Source organism: Patagioenas fasciata, chromosome 4, assembly GCF_037038585.1.
Source record: "Patagioenas fasciata isolate bPatFas1 chromosome 4, bPatFas1.hap1, whole genome shotgun sequence".
NCBI lineage: Eukaryota > Metazoa > Chordata > Aves > Columbiformes > Columbidae > Patagioenas > Patagioenas fasciata.
In genome coordinates, this window is record NC_092523.1 from 29,266,587 (window position 1) to 29,286,804 (window position 20,218).

The following is a 20,218-nucleotide window of genomic DNA, read 5'->3' on the forward strand; positions in this document are numbered from 1 at the left end:
TTCAATCTATATTCAGAATCTGTTGTCAATCAATAAATTATATGAATGGATAAAGTATGTTCTAGAGAGAGTCCAAGGATTCACTGGCAAAATTCAGTCTTCACCATCTGGAACTTTGCTGAGGCCCAGGGGTGAATTCAGCTTTCTAAGATGTTTAAAAAAAAGTTTGCATTCTTAATCCCCAAATAGAGTTCAGCTCCAAGCCAGGAACCCTTTGGTGGCAGTGGGGTTTTAATCATGGCCCATGACATGTCATTGATTAACAGATACCTCCATTGAGGTACCAGTTCAACACAGAGTGACCAGCCAGGACCCTCCCTTTGAAATAGGAAGCCTCAGGCAGACACATCTATGCTGTCACAAAGGCTGTGATACTAGTCCAAGATTGTCAGTGATGTTACGATAAAACCTTTGTTTTTGTGTCGTGTGCTGCTGGCATCCTCATGCACCCAGTCATTACATGTCTTGGGTTTGGACATGCAGTCACATGCCAAGATGAAGAAAATCAGTTCTAGTTCCTGAATGATAGCTCTGCTCATGGGGGAGGTAATGAAATGCAGCTGGCTGCTCTGTAGTCTGGGAACCTTGAAGGCAGATTCCCCCAAAAGGTCAAGAGTGTACAAAAAAAAAAAAAAAAAAAGACCTCAGACCTACTAGTCTGCTTCACTACAATGAAATGAACTGCATTGCAGCTGATCTCAGCACCAGTATTCAGAGCAGGATTTAATCTATGACAGGGATCTTCAAGAGCAGTGTTTATCCTTGCATTGCAGGACAGCCCAGTTCTGCCAGATTTGTCAGAAATAGCTCAAGGAAAAATATCCTTGTCATGCTGCCAGTGCCAGTGCTAAACTAGGTTAATTGTCAGAGAGATGCGGAGGTCGGCCAAACTCACAGCATACGGCCTGTGTGGCTTAATGTCAGACGAGAAATGAGAGTCTGGTGCTTGTGAGCAACCGCCAACCTCCTGCAACTCCAACCACCTCACTCCTTACTCCTACCCCACTGGCCTCTTAGGGCTGCCCCAGCACTTTCCCCTCTCTGGTCTGCATCCCAAAACCCACCTCTGAGTGGGATAAGCTTTGCCCCCTCCCTGCTCCTGTTACACAGTCAAAGTATGCAAGCACACTTCTTATGAGTAGCCTACACAAAAATCAGACATAACTGAGACATATCTCATTCATGAAAAGAAAACTTTCTGCCAACCATAATTATTGTATCGCCTTTCTAGCTTGGCAGGATTTCCCTTTTTTTTGGCTATGTCAGGTTTTACTTTTGGCGACAAAATGTATTTGTTGGGATTGACACTGGCCAAAGTCTGCCCTTTCCAAAGGTGTGAGAAGGCTCCAGACATTGGAAAACATTCCAGAAAGATTAGAAGGTCTAATCCTGATCTCAAGTGTGTGTAGGTAGCTGTGAATCAAGTAAAGGCAAATTTCATGCATGCACGGAAAAAATGAAGGAACATCTTTCTCAAAGTATAACTGAAATGCCAATTTTCATTAGACACAAAATTCCCAGGCAGAATCAACACACTCTAAAAGGTCTCAAAGAGTTTTTGTTTTCTGGAGCTGCCCCAGACAGATTTATTTCTGCTCCTAGAATCATCCCTTGAGAAAAAGATGCTAACCAGTAACACTTACACCATGACACTGCAGCACTCTCTGACCTGGACTGTGGGACGGGCAGGATGTGCAGGTGGGGAAAGGTACCTTCTCTGGGAGAGAGTGGCAGAAGGCAGGGGAGAGACCCAGACCCCTCCATGTTGCTAAGGGGAAAATGCTGCATATTTGGCTGAGTGCAGTTAGTCCTTGGTCAAAGAGTGACGGGACCCAGAACAGTCGTGATCAGTGGAAACAATTACTTTCTGCTGCACCTCCTAGGCTAGCAGCATAGTCTGTATCAAACACTCCTGAATACAACACCTAATGCATTTAGAAAATTCTTACTGGGCACCTCAACACCATGAATTTAGACTACAACTCCTCCTGTACTTTTAAAAATAATACGATATTTTTGTAGCTTTGCAGTTCACCTACATGGGCTTCTGCTTGGAGGCTTTCGGGCCATATTTATACTAAAATTTCAAGATTTACTGTGCATTTCTAACAGCTGGAAATATGAAGACGAGTGTAAGAAGATGATCTTTGGCTTTTGAAACTGAAATTCTCACGTAAACTCCTTCCTCTGGCTGGCAATTATTCTTCTCATCAGCATGGCTTGTGGCAACGTGAGGAATGTTTTTCAGCTTACTCCCTAAATCCTTGCCACTGCCTCCCCCTTTGCATGTCATCGATACAATGGGGACTTCGGCTGGCAATAACACCCTACAACTCACTCGTTTATAAGAACACACAGAGTACAGCAGCCAGACTCAGCCCTGGCTGCAGCATTCTCCCGATGTAAAGCCTGAGGATCACCTACACCTGTCAGGGACAATGGTCTCCAGTCTCAAAGCCACCTGCAGATCTGGCACTGTGCGCATATGCCAGTCAGAAGCCAGGGGAGCTGCTGGAGGGGTGGTCAAACACAAGTCAGGGAGGGGACAGGTTGGGGAACTGACACTAGCTGTTGCTGGAGATTTTGGGAGAGATCCCAGAAGTCTGAAGGAAAACTATGTCCTAGGAGGACCTACTGCCCTTGTGGAGAGCTTGGGGAAGAAACAGAAAGGAAGCCTGAGAGTGCCCAGTGCCTGCTGCTCCCCTGCACCACAGTACTGGCTCAGATGTGGTATAAGATAATATCCAGATCAGAATCATAGAATAGAATCATAGAATGTCCTGAGTTGGAAGGGACCCAAAGGGATCATTGAGTCCAGCTCCTGTCCCTGCATATGACAATCCAATTCACACCATGTGTCTGAGGATGTTGTCCAGACTTTTCTTGAACACTGTCAGGCTTGGGGCCGTGTCTGCCTCTCTGGGAAGCCTATTCCAGTGCTCTACCACCCTCTGGGTGAAGAATCTTTTCCTACTGTCCAACTTAAACCTCCCCTGGCACATCTTCCTGCCATTCCCTGAGGTTCTGTCATTGGTCACTAAAGATAAGAGTTCGGCACTTGCCCTTCCTCCTCCCCTTGTGAGGAAGCTGTAGACCACTATGAGGTCTCCTCCTAGTCTCCTCTTTTCCAGGCTGAACAAATGAAGTGACTTCAGCCAGTACTCACACAGATTCCTCTCCAAATCCTTCACCAACTTTGTAGCTCTCTTCTGGACACTTTCTGGCAGCTGTATATCTCTTTTATACTGTGACACCCAGAACTGCACACAGTGCTCCAGGTGGAGACAAGAAGAATTAGGAACTGAGAAGACTGTAAATTTTTCTTTCATGCAAGAGATCAGACTTTACCATGTTTCATCCTGGCCCCTTTGCGAGGCTGTAGCATAGGGTTGAAGCTAACGGGCAGCCCTCAATGCACTTATGCCTTTCTGCTTTAATTAATGTCAATTCTGTTTTCCCTGAGAGGCACCCAATTTCAGTACACTGGAAAAGAACCTTCACATTTTATCCCAGAATGCTTTGTCCTGGATATTTAATGCAGATATTCTAAATATTTCATTTGTATTTTCATTCAAGAGTCTTTCCATTCAAGCCTTGCTTTTCAACAATTTCTGCTTTAATTAACCTCACAGCTTAACTCTAACACAGATTTCCATACATGTAGTTTTGCATGGAATAAGAAGGCCATCAACATGTGGCTATTGCAGTGGATTAACACACAACCCCAAAAGGCACTCCAGGCGTATCAATTTTGCCACAAATAACATGTGGCCTGCACTCCCTGTCCTCTGTGCAGATAACTTCATAAGGACAGATTTGAAGCCAGACACAAATTTCACTGAGTTGAACAGAAATTAAAGAAGTTGGCTGTATGGTTCAGCTCAGTGCTGGTAGAGGGCTGAGAGGGCACCCCTAATATCTTGACCCAAATTGTGCTTTTTGTAAAAATGGTTGTGCCCAAGGACACTGGGAGACAGTTGGTGCTTGTGTTTCTTATTTTAAAATTGAATGAACAGAGAAACAAAATTTTAATAGCTATTCCAGCTCAAAGTACTGTTTGGAAATTTAAGAGAGCAGTTATCGTATAACAGTTATATGGGGAAACTTGATCCAGTTAATTTGGTGAGATGCCTTTGACTGTTTTGTGTAAAACCCCAGAGGGGTAAGAAAAAATGAAGTAATTTTTCACATGCAGGAGAAGGTTGTACATTTCACTCTAACAAGCAACAGATTTTAAAATAAATGGCTTGATTCAAATTAGAGGGGTGGATCTAGCTGGTGGATTACTGGCAGTGACTGAAGCCAGGAGCTGTTTAATCCTTGGAGGGAGGCAGTGCCAACAAACAGGGTTGCAATGGGCTGCCCAGCATTCGACCTGTGCTGAGCACACAGGATGCCCAGCACCCTCCCGAGTGCTCGCTCAGTCAGTATGGCCATGTGTCAAAGCAGGATTAGTTTGGAAACCACCCCACGCTTTCCACATGACTGAGGTCCTCAAAAGGACAAGGTGAGTTTATTCACTTGCATCTTCCTTCCCCTTACAATTTTATTTCTAAGTACTCACTGAGCTTAAAGTGAAGAAAATCCTTCTATTGAGAAATAGCTCACTGCATAGGTCTTGCTTTGAAGTGAGAGGGACAGCAATGGAGGCTGGTGTGAGCAGTGCCACCAGGTCCTCACCCTCAGGAAAGCCTCCTGCAGTGGCCACAGGCTGGCTCTCCAACCATACACCAGGTTTTTAACGGGGGCCAATAACATAGCCTGACTCAAAAGAATGCTTGGACAAGTATTTCCTTTCTGAAGATATTTTAGATAAGAAAGAAAGAGACCAGATGCCTGTCAAAGTAACTTTACAGGGACATAAAGGAGAAGGCATGGACCCTGGACTGAGGACTTCTCAAGACCCATGCAGACCTTGTTGATGCCTGAAGACATTGTGCTGGTGTGGCTGCGTCCCACTCCTTTCCAGAGTTTCCTCAAGGAAGACCTTACAGATTTCTGCTGTCCTTCTGCTAGGTGTTCTCTTGGGCTTCCCCTGAGAAGGGAGCAACCTGGCTTACCACATGATTTGGCTAAAAGGAAGGAATAAGAACATCGTATGTATTGAGATCTTTGCTGAGGGCAAGGGAGGTGCAACAGACAATGGTCAGGGAAGTAGTTTTAGTGTGCGCAACAGTGTCAGGAGATACATATTTTCTTGGTGAAAATACCTATAATTATCAGACTGCTAATAGAAAACCAAAAATAGCAGCACCCAAAATCTGTCTCATCAAGTGTTACTGCAACACATCCACACAACTCTCCTACCTGCATCGCGCCCAGCTGAAGTTCAAAGGTCTGACATAGACTTTCCCCAACTTAATTTCTCCTCCTTGACTCTCCTAAAACCTCCCTATTTCTTAGATGGATTCCAGAGCCTGCATCTGCAGATGGGCTTTAGGCTATACTGTAATCCCTGTTCCCCAAGCTGCCTGTTGCATGCATATGAAAAAAAAAATGCCCTCAAACTAAAGCAAACCCCTGCAGTGCAACACAAATAACTTTGTTTGAACAGGGTAGGAGGGAAGAGACAGGATGTATGAACAGGAGGGCAGCGCAAATCCTATCAGTCTTATTCTTTCTCTTGTGCCAGCACCAGTAATGGTCACCACATCCCCGATGGTCCTCCAGGTCTTGCCTTGCCACTCACATCTACTGCAGTCCCCTCCTCCCCCTTGCTTGGTATCTCTGGTGGCTGCCAGCCAACAAAATAACAAGTCCTGACTGAGGTCAGTATTTGTACTGGCCAGTAACCAAAGATAGTGCAATAATGAAAAAGAAAAAAAATGTTTCTGCTTACTATGGTATGGTTTTGAGCCATGGAGCAAGCTGTCATACATTATATGTGGTGGTGGCTGTACAGTTGCCTGTGGAGAAGGATTTATGAAGCTGTCTCTGTGGGTTTGGGGGCACAAAAGGGGTGGGTTAGCAAACTTGTGTCCTTAGGTGCAAGGCCGTCCTGGACACCAGTGCCTGTGCTGTCCTACTTACAAAACTCTGCGTGAAAAATGTCCTGCATACAAGAGCCTGAGCAACCGAAGCAGCAGCTTGCGGGTTGTAACATTCCTATATACTGATTAAACAGGACTGAAAACAGTATTTCTCTTTCTCTTTCAATTGCTGCTATTAGAGAGGACCTTGAATCCATCCCACGGATTAGTACATTAGTGCCTTGTGCAGCATGCAGCAGCAACCAGATGCCCCAAATACAGAAGGAGGAGGAACAGGAGAAATTCCTGAAATGAGCTCAAACTGCCTGTCGCCCTTTTGGATTATGTCAGTCCCAGCAAATCCTGCTTCCCGCTGCCCTGGCCAGAGGCACAGCAATGTACCAGGTCCTGAGCACCAGCTCCTGGTGTCAGGTAGCATCCAGTGCTGGGACTGGGGAGGTGAGGTGCACCTCCCATTGCTGACAGCCAAAGATGCACGTCCAAGCCCCAGCCCACAGCCACTCAGTTAAGAACAACTGCCAACATCCAGTGAGACTAACATCTCTGTGGGTTAGAAGGCTAAATAGATAAGAGATGAATAGCTACCGTACATCATAGGCCTTTACTCTGGGTGAATCAGTGAACCTGAATTCCTCAAGAAGAGCAAGTAGGCTGCATCTGCGCCTGTGCTCTGATTAATCTCATCAGTTTGTTTTCCTGGAAACTAGATGCCCCAGATGCCATTGTTTCCATTATAAGCGTTCATCTGCTCTGTTTTTAGCTTGATTGCTCCTGTAGACTGCTTGGCTTAAATGCTTTTTGTTTGTTTTTTAAATTAACGTTCTCACACAAAATGTCAGTGAATTAAAATGAGGGCATTACTGCAACCCTCAACACCAGATTTGCCAAATGTTTAAAAACACCTATGGCATACAGAAATTCTGAGCAGTTGTATGCAGCGTGACTAAAATATTAATAGTTGCCATATATATCACGGAACGGTTTCAAAAAGGGACTTTGTGTTTCTACAAAACACTGCTATTTTTCTCTGACAGCAGAGACAAAATCATTTGGAAATTAGCCTTGTTGGTACTAATCGTAACTGTTATTAAAACATGCCCACTGTAGGCACAATACAGTCATTTTCCATTTTTGAACAGAATTAGGCATTTCATTCCTTATCTCAAGGAAGATCTAGGAGTTTATAATTTATTAAAACACAAACAAAACATAATTAATTGCAACACACTGGGAAAAAAATATATTTCTCTTCATAAAAACCCTAACAACTAGAATCATAGGATGGTTTGGGTTGGAAGGGACCTTAAAGATCATCTAGTTCTAACCCCCCTGCCATGGGCAGGGAGACCAGTACAATAACATTCAAGCACAAATTAAACTAGTATCATTTACAGATGATACCATACAATATTTGTTTTATGGGTTGGAGAGATCAGCTATGGAGTTGTTTGTGGTGGGGTTTTTTAAATCATGAAGATATATGCATGGATTGCTACATTTAAATTTGCGTTATAGAGAAAACAACATTCTGCTGTGGGCGAAAACACAAATATGGGAATTTTTTTTCCTGTCTCAAGTGAATAATTTCTGGTGAAAAGCTTCTCGTTGTTTTGCTACAGGCGTGCAGCTTTACACACAGAACATTATGCATGTACACAGAGAGAGAGCTCTGCTGGGGGTGTCTATCCTGATGATGCCTTCCTCTGTGCCCAGCTTCCCTGAAAAGCTATTTATGGAAAGCCAAGACACAGATTCAGAAACAGAAAAACCAAACCAAACCAAACCAAACAAAATAACCACCAAAAATGTCAGCACAGAAAAGCAAGTTGATGAGGAAAAAGGCAGCTTCGCTCCGTATACCTCAGCTGCTTCCGAAGGAGAAAGCAATGGGGACACACTGCTATTATTAGCCCTCCAGATGGGAAGCAGCTAGCTCACAGCGTGGTTTGAAACTGTTGGCAAGACGTTGCAGGATTTTCTTCACAGACACACAGACACACAGGCAGACAGACCAACCCCCCAAAACGGTCATGGTGAGCCCCTTCCTGCCACTCGGGTCAGACAGACAGACAGACAGAGAGCACGACGCCAGCGCGACTGTGCGTACTCACAGCTCGGAGTACAAGAAGTGCAGGTTGCCCACATTGTCTATGTAGTTTGCAGGACTTAGCCAAGGTAGAACCAGTAACAGGAGAGCCTTCATTTCCAGTGCAGGGCTGGCACTGCTGCTAGGTTTCCTCCTTCCAACTGTCCCTCTGTGCTGGTGGGACACACAACGTGAAGCTTTTGTGCCAGCCAAGCCCCTTCTAAGCGATCCTTTCCATTTCAATGCAATGGTAGCACATTATGAACCAAATCCCTTAAACAAAGCTATACTGCAAAAATCGTTGACCTGTAAGAGGATTACTCGATCTGACTCTTGGATGGGTAGATGTGAGGGTTTAGGGACAGCACAGCGTGGTTGGCGAGACAGTGACTTATGCTGCAGAGGAGAGCGATGCTCAGGGAAGAGACCTGCCTCCTGCAGGATTCAGAGTGGTTCTTCAGAGGCAGCTGGTACGTTTACATCACTGCCCACAAGCAGATGGGTTACGAGCTAAACTGCATCACGGAAGAGTGTAGCTGTCTGACAAGTGGGCGAAAAAAAATGCCCCCCGTGGAGTTTTGAAGCAGACGACTATCAGAAGACCACACCTTTTTAAAGTAAAACACCGCAAAAGATCACAGCCAACTGCTGGCTGTCTGCATCTCAGTCTGAATTCCCAAATCCAGTCTGATGTTTCTGTGCAAACATAAATCATGTAATCATCCAAGAACATGGATTTTTTTTTTTTTAAGGATGCAAGAGCAACCATTTTAAATAAGGATGTTTTTAATGGGCTACTCCATGGTAACCACTATATATATATATATATTTTTTTTTTTAAATTCTCTCATCAATTACAATGCATAAAACAGCAAACTCACCTTGTCCCATCAATGACCTCGTCTCTGATCAGGGCAAGCTTTCATTTTCTTTCTGAGAACCAGGACTGGTCCAAGCCTGAATCATGCAAGAAATGCGAGGACTGCTGACTGCCCTGGTGACTCTTGCAGAGTCTACTTTAATTTATTCACTGAGAGTACAGATCACATTCAGTCGAGATTTCAGATGGGAACTGAGCTGTTCTCGCCGCAGGCACCGGAGTGTTTATGATTATTATTTGACTTTTTTTATTAGCAAAGTCACACACCTTCTCTCTCCTCTATTGATTCACCAGAATTAAAGAGAACAGTGGCAGCTCCGTCTGCTCAGTCTGTGCCCCGGCATGCTGGAGCAGGTGTCTGAAGAGCACAATGCCCTTCTCCTCTCCTGCCCTGCCATGAGTTGGAGGTGGGATGGCAAGGGAAGTTTCTGCATTTCTGAGAATAAGATTAGGTAGAGGCATAAGATACCCTTGGTGATAAATTAATTAATGCCACGCTTAAAAATAATAATGGAACTGCACAGTCCCTTCAAGCAGAAGGTTGCAGAAGTGCCCATTTAGGGGTTACCCATAAAGTTCCCTTCTAATTCTTCCCTTGGGTGGGAATGCCAGTGAGGCTGCACTACCCACGCCCTAGAAAGCTGAACTCCCCAGCAGCAGAGGTTCTCCATTATTTCCTACTCTCTCACCTCTGCCCTTTGGCCTTAAGGCACCTCAGGTCTCCACACTGAGGAAGGAAAATCCATGTCATGGGTGGCAAAGAAGAAGCCATCCAGCCTGTGTAGCACTGCTTTGTCCTGCACCTCCTTGGAGGCCTTAGGCTTTGATGAGGAGGGAGGTCACTGCTCTGTCTCTCCAGTCCCCTGCTCCCTGGGTTTGCAAAGCCAGGACTTGGTATGGGGAGCCTGGCACAGGGGAGGCAGGACAGCGAGAAGCTGTGGGAACAGGTTACTGACCCAATTCTTCCTGCCCCTGGTTGGGCTCAGGCTATGTAAGCCAGAGGCCTAGGATCTTGAAAATCCTGAGGAGGAAGTCCAGGCCATGGACATTCAGTAATAAGCACTGGAATAAATCTTGCCAGGCTTTTACAGAATCAAGTAGTGGTTTACAACACTGCTATTCTGCAAGGCATGTATGTGAAGAGTTTCTCTACTATTATGTCTAGGAGGAGAAACAAAGACAGTGGAGTGACTTGCACATGTTCATGTAGGAGAGTCAGCTCTAGAAATCAGAAATTGTACTAGTTGTGTGGTCTCTATGTAAAAAACAGAATTCCACTTCTCTTGTTTACTGTGAGTGTGAGAGGGGTTTCCTGCTAGTTTTATGGGTGCAGCTCCAGCATCTCAAAAACTGAAGACAAAAAAGAAAATTCTAGAGTACATTAGAGTCAGCTGTATGAAATGGAAAGGGTATTTACACTAGGGGCTCAATATTTTTGTGGCTGGAATCTGTAGGGAAACATAATCTCAGTGACAGTAGCTCACAGCAGACTGTCAGTCCCTTTACCTGCACGACTACTGAAATCTCTGTTTGAGGTCTGTCAGAGAAGTACGGACCAAAGGCAGAAAATCCTAAGTAACTGTGTTGATTTTTTCCCTTAGCAACAGAAATCTAACCTTGAAAAGCACTGCTAGCCTGGGCTAGAAGCTGCTGCTGCCACCTCTTACACTGTGGACCGTGAGACAGCAGCAACTTCAACAGGGAAAGCCAGGTCCAAAAATGGGCGGGCAAAGGGCACCCAAATCCATAAGCATATGAAAAGTGGGGCTCTTGCCCTTTGCAAGGAGTTTGTTGCTAATTTTCCATTTATTTATGTATCTATCAGTTTTTGTAATGTGAAACAGTCAACTTTGTTTTTTTTTTTTGTTAAACCACAATGACTTCGGTCAATATGTTGAATAAATTCCTTGTGAGAATCCAGGTGCTTTAGGAAATGTTGTCTCCAGTTCAAATGGGGACACATTTGAATGGCAGGCGGCAGAGTCATTTCCAGTTACAGGGTTCAAGACCCAGAAGCCTGCAGCCCCGTGAACACACCTCTGTGCTGCAGCTCACCAGGGATGCTCTGACCCTGAGCATTGCCATGTTTGTGCAGGAATGTGCCCCCAGCAGAAGTGTGGAGCCCTGTGCTGGTCGCCCAGGACTTTCTCCACAATGTAGAGGCAGAAGCGGACACCTAGGAACACAACTCACACCTGCAAACCACAGGGGAAGTAATTTCACCAGACAACAGATAGAGGCCACAAAAAAGCGCAATCTCTTAGACCCCACCTCTCCTCAAACCTGAAGTGCTGTTACCTGGGTTATGTCAAAGCATTTGTCTACTGTCAGAAATCACAGCCCTGAATGTGTCTCTTTACTCTTCTGCCTTCCTTTCAAAAGGTAGAAGACGCAAGAGAAGAGCAGCAGCACACACTTTTACCCAAAACAGAGGATCATTCACCACCAGCTCTATCCTTGCAAAGGAACTAAAGTGCTCTCTGAAGACATCTCTCCTAGAGGCAGGCGAGAGGATGTCCTGGCCCCCTGGAGATGCGAGCCTGGAGGGGGAGTCCAGCCTGGGAGCTCCTCCACTCCGCGCTGGAGAAGCGGGGGCTCTGCGAGCCTCGGCGTGCAGGGCACAGGGAAGTGCTCACCTGGAAGAAAGGAGCGCTCAGCTCCAAAGACCAATACCAAACCAGAATATTTTCTGCTCTACTTCTCATATAGGTCATTTGTGATTCAAAAAAAGATTGAAGAAAGGGCAATTATAAAACCCTTAATGTACTACTAAAACATTTATAATAACTCAGCTTCCCAAAACTCACAGACATCTTCAGATGACTAAATACACAATTCCATTATGCATCTCACCACAAGATATCTGCCCAGAACTGCTAACGATAGCATGAAGTACCTTGAATGCATGCAATTCTAAAAATACAGTGAAATATTGTCATATAAATGGACTAAATTAACCTCTAAATTGATGATACTGTAGGTGTTCATTGCAACTGACATCTATAAATCTTTCTTTACGTTAATTTTCTATTTTAATTAGCATTAAGTGAAGATATTTTTTCCTTCCTTAAGAAAAAGAGTGAAAAAAAATTCTATCCAAAAAACTTACTGGTTTTGGAAATGCTGTTCAAGCTGACCACGTTGCACGACCTCTGAGCAGTGTTCTGTGAAAGGGCAGCTAACCATTAGCTTGTCCAGGAGGTTTTTCACTAGTATGCTGGACTTCCTACACGCCTGGAGAACCACAAGCTTGCGGTCCATGGGGCAGAAGTCTTTTTCCACAAGGAAGTTCGTAAGGCAGACCATGCAGTAGGTGTGACCGCAGAGCGTGTCTAATGGCTGAAGCAAAGGTTGCAGGCAAATGTGGCATATCAGATCATCATCTACTTCTTCAGTGTAGTTGTATAAGTGGTTTTCTTCTGGTAAATGTACTTGGCCGCAGGTGACACAGAATGGCGGGAAGCTATCCTCCATTTGTTCTTCTTTCTGGCTCATAATCAAAATTGATGCAATTCAAAAGAGGGCAGATGGGAACACCCCGACCCGTTTTCTATTTGTGAGAGCTGCAGCAAGGCTTGTGTGTCATAAGATCTGTGGGGAAGCAAGAGGAAGAGTTATGTTCTAGATTTTTTTTCTTTTACCATACTTACAGGATGTATGCAGGTATGAAGTACCCTAGCAGGTTTTAGGGAAAGACTGTATCTTTGGGAGAGAAGGGTGAAGAAAGAAGTGGAAAAAAAGAAAAAAAAAAAAGCTAGCCAATTAGCTCAAGGGACCTCATTCTCTTAAATCTAGCTTAGTTTACACAATTGCTCTCATTGTAAAGAAAGCTATCAAAATAGGAAGAAATACTACAGGCATTTAATGGTTGAAAACCTTGCACTAGCATATAATTGCAGTTCCAGTCAGCTGATTTTATGGCCACATTACTTCTGCTGGAAATGCAGCATCATGTGTATGCAAACATTGCAAGACTGTGTGCAGACATATAGGTAAGATAATGGTTACTGCCCAAGTCGCCGCCTCAGCAGAGCGAGGGAGAGCAGCAGCTTCACCTGGCACACAGCAGCGGACATACACTGTACACACAGCCACAGGGAGGACACTTGAGGATTTAGAACCTGAGACCCTTCTAGACATCCTCTTCCCACAGCAGCAATGGATCTCCCTGACTTTCAAAACCACTGAACAAAAGACCCCACCTTTTACATTGCACACAATGGTGTTACAGACCTCAAGAATGTACTTTGGGGAGAGTTCAGATCTTCTCTGTCTTGTCATGGGGACCTGGGACTCTGAATTTAAAGTTTGTGTGCTTGCATATCATTGCTCTGAGTGCCTGAAGTTAAGAAGTCATAAACACCTGCACCAGCATAACCAGCTCAAAACATCATTTTACTTCCCAAAGCACCAAATACCTCACATGCTGAACTCTACAACACAATGCCAAGTACTGTATTCACAAATTAGGCCTGTTTCCTTAGTAATATGTATTACAGACACTCAGTATGTCCCTAACTACAGACCCAATTAGCTCTGGCCAGAGCACCTGCCTGCTGGCATTTTAAAGATGTAAACTCTGTGGGTGGCAGCAAAACTGAAGAGTAATTTGTAGTTTTTACTTGATGAGCCCCAACTGCTCATTGGAGCACTTACGTCTCTTTACATACGTGCTCATTTTGATATACCACTTTGAAAATAAACATGAAGATATAAAATATTCAATGGCCTAATTACTTCTCTTGCTTGAAAATGTAAATCTTATTTGCTGTTCTGCCATAACACTGTACCCTTTCTTCCAGCTTGACTTAATTTGCTGAGACAATGTGTCAGCCTCAGACTCCCACTTTTGAGGGCAAATGAGGGAAAGAATAAAAAAAAATCTGACTGTGATAGAGCACATTTTCATGTAAAACAACACCTTATTTTTGTGCAAAGCTCAGGGGCTCTAAACCTGAGAAATTAAACTTTAACATAGCAAGGCTTTTCTGACATAAAGGTAAAATGATTGCCCCACTAACTCTAACCAGATGTTTAAATGTCAAAACATTCACTTTAATGCTTTGCTAGATCCTATTCTTATGTAGCAATTATGCTAAGTGGCTATACAATAATATTTTTTGCTTGCAAGATTAAGTTCTGCATAAGCTCTGTCTCCTGATTAGCAGTAGCTTCATTTGAATCAAAATCATTGCCTGTTAGAATCCTTGTAAATATTTAAGATACTCTATAGCATGGCAAACATTTCCTTTTGTAATAATATTCACCAGAGCTTTATGAACAGCTCTTTTTGAAGAAACAAACTCCTGGTAGGTTGCTCTTAGCCAGCTTCTTAATCAAGTGGGGTGGCTGTGAGCTGGTGCTTGCTTTACCAGCAGCTGTGTTTCACAGAGGGAGTGGGAGAGCGTTCGCCTGATCTCTGTATCCCTCACACATGAAGGGAGCCCATCCAAAGTCAACAGGGCCACTTGCAAGAATGACAATATACGCCTCAGGAATTTGTGGGATTATGGCTTTAAAAATAGCCATAAAATGAATTAGAAATCAATAAAGCAGGACAAAAGTAGCACTGCTTTATGAACTTTTTTCTTTCCTACATTTTTGAAATTACTTGCACCCAGGGCAACCAGGGGAGTGGGCAATATGCTGCTTCTCCACTCTCCTGTCACATCCTCTTGTACCAGCACACACAGGTGGATCCACATGGGTGCTCTCCCTGCGCACCAGCAAACGTCCAACCCCAACATTTTGTTGCCTCAATTGTTACTTAGGACAGAATCTCTTCCTTCCTGCTAGCAGGAGACCCAGTGTGCGGCTCCCATCAGCGATCCTGCTGAAAGCTGGACCTGAAGCCCTACCCTAAGGCAGGAGTGGCTGCAGGAACAGGAGCACAGGCATCCCAACGGCCTTGTGTCCTAACCCTGGAAGCATCACTCCTTCGCTCCCACATGTACAACACATCAGTTCCCCTGATGCAGATTAGGTACAACTGGAAATGGTGTTACAGCTCTGAAGCAACTACAATTATTCCTGCAATGGCTATGGAGAAAGAGAGGCATTGATACCCTGAGGCCATGCTCTGCTGCAGCAAAAATGATGAGAGAAGCCCCAGTGGACACAAAGCCAAATTATCCTGGCCACATTATAGATACTCTTTACAAACCTGCCAGGCTAATAATGCATCGGTAGTGAGAAAGTGCAGGTGTGAGGAGCTGTACCTGAATTTTAAAATGTTCCCATAAATTGCAAATACTTGCTACAGTGCAGGGAAATAAAAACATCCATGTTAATTAGTAACAGGCATGAAATTTTTTGGAGGACTTAATTCAAGTCCCAGGACTTCTGTTACTTATAAAATTTAGACTAGATAATAACACAAATTCGGGGGGGGCGAGGAGGGAGTGAGCAAAATCTGTCAGCCTCTCCTGGCTAATCTGATCTGTGTTTACCTATGAAGAACCTTCTTAAATTGCCGAACATATCAAGCAATGAAATTATCACTGTCTGTCCTTGGGAGGTGATTATACCACCACAGGAATTAGCACAAAGGGCGTGCAATGGAGTTGTTGCATAAATTCAGTCAGAGGCAGACATGGTTTGAAATGTTTGCAGTCATTTGTATTTATCACATTTATGTGCTGTCACAACAAGCTACATAATTAGTTTAATGTTGTTTTAGGAAGCTTAAAGCCTCAGTGTTGAGATTTGCTAACGGTTTCTCCTGAGCAATGTAGAAGAGAGGGAAAAGGGGATTTAAAATTGACCTGCTGATAACCAGCACGTATTTCTACTTCTATTAACTATGAATAATAAAACACGCTTTGAGCAAGGAACCCTCTACAGGTAGATGATAAAACATAGCTAAGTGAAAAAATGCGATTATTACTTGGCTGAAAGTCTCTTTTTCAAGGCCTGTGGTTGTGGGAGGAGGAGAAGGAAAATGAGTGGGGAGGAAACCTGCATCTAGCTGCAGTCAGTGTCAAGACCACTGGCAACCTCAGCAGGGCGAGGATGTCACCTAGGCAGTCCCATGCTGGCTTACAGCAGGAGCCTTTTTATACAGGAACCAGCTGCTGGACAGACGATTGGCAGCAGGAGATTTTAGATGTGGTGGTCGTACCGTGCCCAAAAAGCCATTGCCAGTGTTTGCCCCTTCACTGCTGCACAGGAAGGTTCCAACAACTGGAGTCCCAGATTTAGCATAGTTGTACAGCGCCTAGCACAGCTTGGCTTAGATGAACTCAATTAAATACTGATTTGTAACAATTTCACAGTGTTGTGACACTGCAGTAGGTCAAGCTCCAGCCCAAGGCGCAGAGCTGGAGCACTGGAATATGGTGCAAATGATGAAGGCAGAACACTGTCATCCTATATATCTGTTCTGCTAAGCTTTCAGGCACATGCTGGAACAAGAATGGTCACATGAAGGTAAGAAGTGCTGTGGCCACAGTGACAGCCAGTATCAAGCTAACACATTTTTATACAAATTTACCCAACAGACTGCATTGATTTGAAAGAGTTTTCATCTTACGGGTCTTCACTCCTTACAAATTTGTAGCCAACAGACATGTTTAAGAGAACAACAAAACAAATCCAGACAAAAACCATGGATAGTAAACATGGAAAGTAGGTTAAGAGAATCCTTTTCATCCCCTTGCACAGCCAAGCCCACGACTGTCCCATCCCGATTAGGAATTTCAGCAACCTTAAGCTTAAATCCTGACTTACCATCACAGTTACACCGGCAGCAGCGCAGCAAGAGGAGGGCTCTCTGAGTAGAGCAGCAAAGCCCCACTGCCTCTACCCAGTCACACCGTCACATATTAACCCAGCAGCGCAGGAACCTGCACTTGGAAGTAGCATGGCGCAAAATGGAAGAAGCTTCAGGTAGCACAAAGTGAGTAACCAAGGCTAAAAGAGAGAAAATTAAGTGATGAAAGATAGCGAGGAAGCAGCTAATACAGAAAGGAATAAACAGATGCCTAAAGGCCAGAGAAACAGTGACAGAGAGACGGGAAAGGCAGCAACGGGCTTAAATCCCGAATGGTGACAGACAAGCCAGCAAACAGGCATCACTTGAAAATGAAGGAGTGACATAGATGAGCTGTAAAACAGGTAGAGGAATTCAGCTCTGGTAGATCTGAAGCACTATCTATGGCTTGGGGGTAATGAAATCCTCAGCCAAGGGAAAGGGTGGCCAGCAAGTGAAGGGAAAATGGATTCTGAATAGTACAGTGAGATTAAAATATTAGATGTTTTTGTTTTCATTTAATTTGGTTTTGTCTCTGTGTATTTAAGTAACACGTTTATTAATGCTCCTGTTTTATTTTTGGACTCCTAAGCATGTGCGTAATAAATCCTATATCCACTGTTTAGAAGGGGATGCCTTTTCATGCCCTGTTTTTCTGCTGTACAACCCTGCAGGAGGTAGACGTACTACCAATAGAGCTGTTGTGCTCTTTTTAGCCGAGCTGAGATAACAAAGTCATGCTGCATCCTTCCCCCAAGCCCCTGCATGGGCTGTTACCTCCTGTGGATGTGCACCTCTAAATGACTCAGGGCAAGCCTTCACGTGGTTCATCAGGGCACAGCATGACCAAAGGGGCTGGTCTGTAGGTGTGTAAGGAAACTGCTCCATGACAGCAGCATTGCCAGCTGCTAAGTAAAATTAGAAGCTTGTTATTCTTCCAGAGATGCTTTTACCTGGCCTTCCTTTTGCCACAGTAACTGTAAGCATGCTGCAACAAATATCTGCCTTTCTTGATACTCAGCTTGTTTTGCCAGGAGCCTGGAGACTGCCATCTTGCTTGCTAATGTTAGAAAACACCCACTTAAAATTGCTAGGAGACTTGGCACCTTTCACAGTCATAGAATTAACTCTTTTATGAAACCTCAGCCCAGGTGCTGGTGGCAGAGTCATGGGCAGGTCAGGAGATGTGGGCATTGTCCCCACCTAGTGGCTCACCCACACTGGGAAGAAGAGGGAAGGACGGAGGGAGGGAGAGAGGTCCTCCTTCACCCCTAGCAAAAGCTCAGAACCCTCAGGTTATGCAGGATTAGCTGTGGTGATACTTAGAGGTCATTGGGCAGTCTGTTTATTTCACAATGCTACAACAGTTGTGGAAAGCATTATAGAGTGACCCATACTCCAGTATTACCTATTGTACAAAATTTTCCATCCAAAAAGACATTACAAAGATCTTGTCAAACAGATAATGTAATAATTTGCACCAACCTTGGCAGAGCTGCATTTGAGGCCAACAGGGTGAGTCCATCTGCCTAGATCTGAAACTTTGTTCAAAAGGAGGTTATAAAACACCAAGGTGCCTAAAACCTTATAATCATATTTTAGGACCAGCATTCTTCCTGCGTGTATCTTTCTTTCTCTTTTTTTCCTCCACCTCTCTTATTTTAAATCTGTTCTACCTATAGAAAAGTCACAACATTTTCTTTCTGCTTGAGGTGTAATCAGTAGTAGACCATCTCCAATCAAGATTTGTTACGAACAGAGCTGAGGTGTATAACTCTAGATAAAAAGCTGGTAATTGGAGAAGAGTTGAGGATCCTGGAGATATCAGTTTAGCAGATGAGAATTCAGCTTGACTTTAAAGATCATAGAAAAGACTGTTAGAGCTGGCTCTTAGGAGAAAATACTTGTACTTAAAAGCTCGGCACATCAGTACAGAAGGTATCTGAGACAACAAACGGGAACTCCAAAACGTCTCCTCTGCCCGGCCCCAGCTTTAAGACAGCTGGTTTCTCAAAGCTATTATTAGTCAAAAAATCCTTCTCAGAGCTTGTAACAACCAAAGCACTTCGCAGAGCCTTCGGTGATGAAAGACATCTCCAACTGAACAGAAAAATTCAATAGTACAGTAGGTGAATAACCCCGACTTTTAAAGTTGAAGCTCAAGCTGTGAAACCTAACAGAAATGTCATACTGTGCCTGCATGCACAGTAACTTCAAAAACCAGAACCAGATTATTTGAAAAAAAAAAAAAAAAAAGGTTTTCTCTGTGGCTCATGCTGGAATTTACAGAACAAACCAATGCTGGAAAAAGTTTTTTTGTTGTGGAATTAAGTATCTGAAATGTCTGTTAGGAATGTATGGAAATACATTCTGCTTTTTCGTCTGTCTCTCTCTCGCACGCCCACGCAAACCTGAATTGCTCTTTCTGACAATTTCATGGATACAAAACTTTACTCAGCACGTTAAAATGAAAAAATTCAGCCCAGAAGTAATTTGAGAATATTAGGAACAGCTGGACAAGATTTGAGTGAAGAGAAGATTTAAGTAAGACATTACATATCCACAGGTTAACCTACCCACGCTATAAGGAATACCTCTTATGAATGAACTCACCTTAGCACAAGGTAGTATTTCTGAGAAGACTTGTTGCTGGCATGCCTCTAGTTGTTAAATACCATGTTAGTTGAGGTAATAATTTCTGTTTCTTGCTTTTTTCAAAGTTCAGTAAGCCCTGACTTGGATCAACAGCATATGCCAGAACTACAAGCTCAGACTCCCGAGTGCAAAGACAAGTTGTAGCAGAATGGGCAGGCTGTGGGTAACTACTTCTCAGAGGCACACGGTCTACCTGCTCAGAGGAAGTCAATCATGTGGCTGAAGCAAGGCTGTGTGAGCAATTATGATTGGCTCCTAAGGTGCTTCCTAAATGTGTGCTCATTCTAATTGACATAATAAATGCCATCAGCATTTCACATACTAAATTATAAAATTACATGGCTGTAACAAAAGGTATGTTACTGCTCTGATTTGGCTGATTGCTTGGCTGACTTTGGCAAGACTGACAGCCTCACAAATACCACAGGCTTGCTCTCAGTCATTTGACCAAATGACAAAACTGTATTTTTGTGGATGCATAACCACATGCCCCAGCTGCCTTTCAAGATGCTCGTAGCTAGGAATAGGTACAACAGTCCACACAGACTGCATGAGGGAGCACATCCCCAGTCCTTGCTCCTGGTGTCCGTCTGCTATGTCTGAGAGATGAGAAACACGTGCCTGCCCACCCTACTCCAGTGATTCAGACCAAGGAAATATGCACCTGCAGACCACTCTGGAGCCACAGGTGTTCCAGCCAGGTGCTCTTCAGTCCAGACAGCCTTGCCCCCAGACATATTATGGACTCACAATGGGTACATGACAACACTGAAACACTGTAAGAAAACCTTGCTGCTACAAAGTGCAAAACTTGGAATAAAATTAATTTACTTCAAAATAAATAAAATAAAAGCTCT

General features: G+C 44.0%; 1 protein-coding gene across 6 annotated transcripts in view; it reads right to left on the minus strand.

Moving 5' to 3' along the window:
- The window catches only part of LNX1 (ligand of numb-protein X 1), a 76,403-nt gene extending 56,979 nt beyond the window's left edge, over window positions 1–19,424 (minus strand). For 2 of the 6 annotated variants that reach the window (XM_065837063.2, XM_071807496.1), the window contains exon 1: window positions 8,102–8,609. In XM_065837063.2, the coding sequence (XP_065693135.2) occupies window positions 8,102–8,193 (92 nt within the window). In that variant the 5' untranslated portion in view covers window positions 8,194–8,609. Of the gene's footprint in view, window positions 1–8,101; window positions 8,610–8,957; window positions 9,058–12,065; window positions 12,548–16,684; window positions 16,743–19,319 lie in introns of those variants that run through there. The other 4 variants (XM_071807494.1, XM_065837062.2, XM_071807495.1 and 1 more) reach the window with 4 other exon arrangements.
- Window positions 19,425–20,218: the final 794 nt, after the last annotated feature.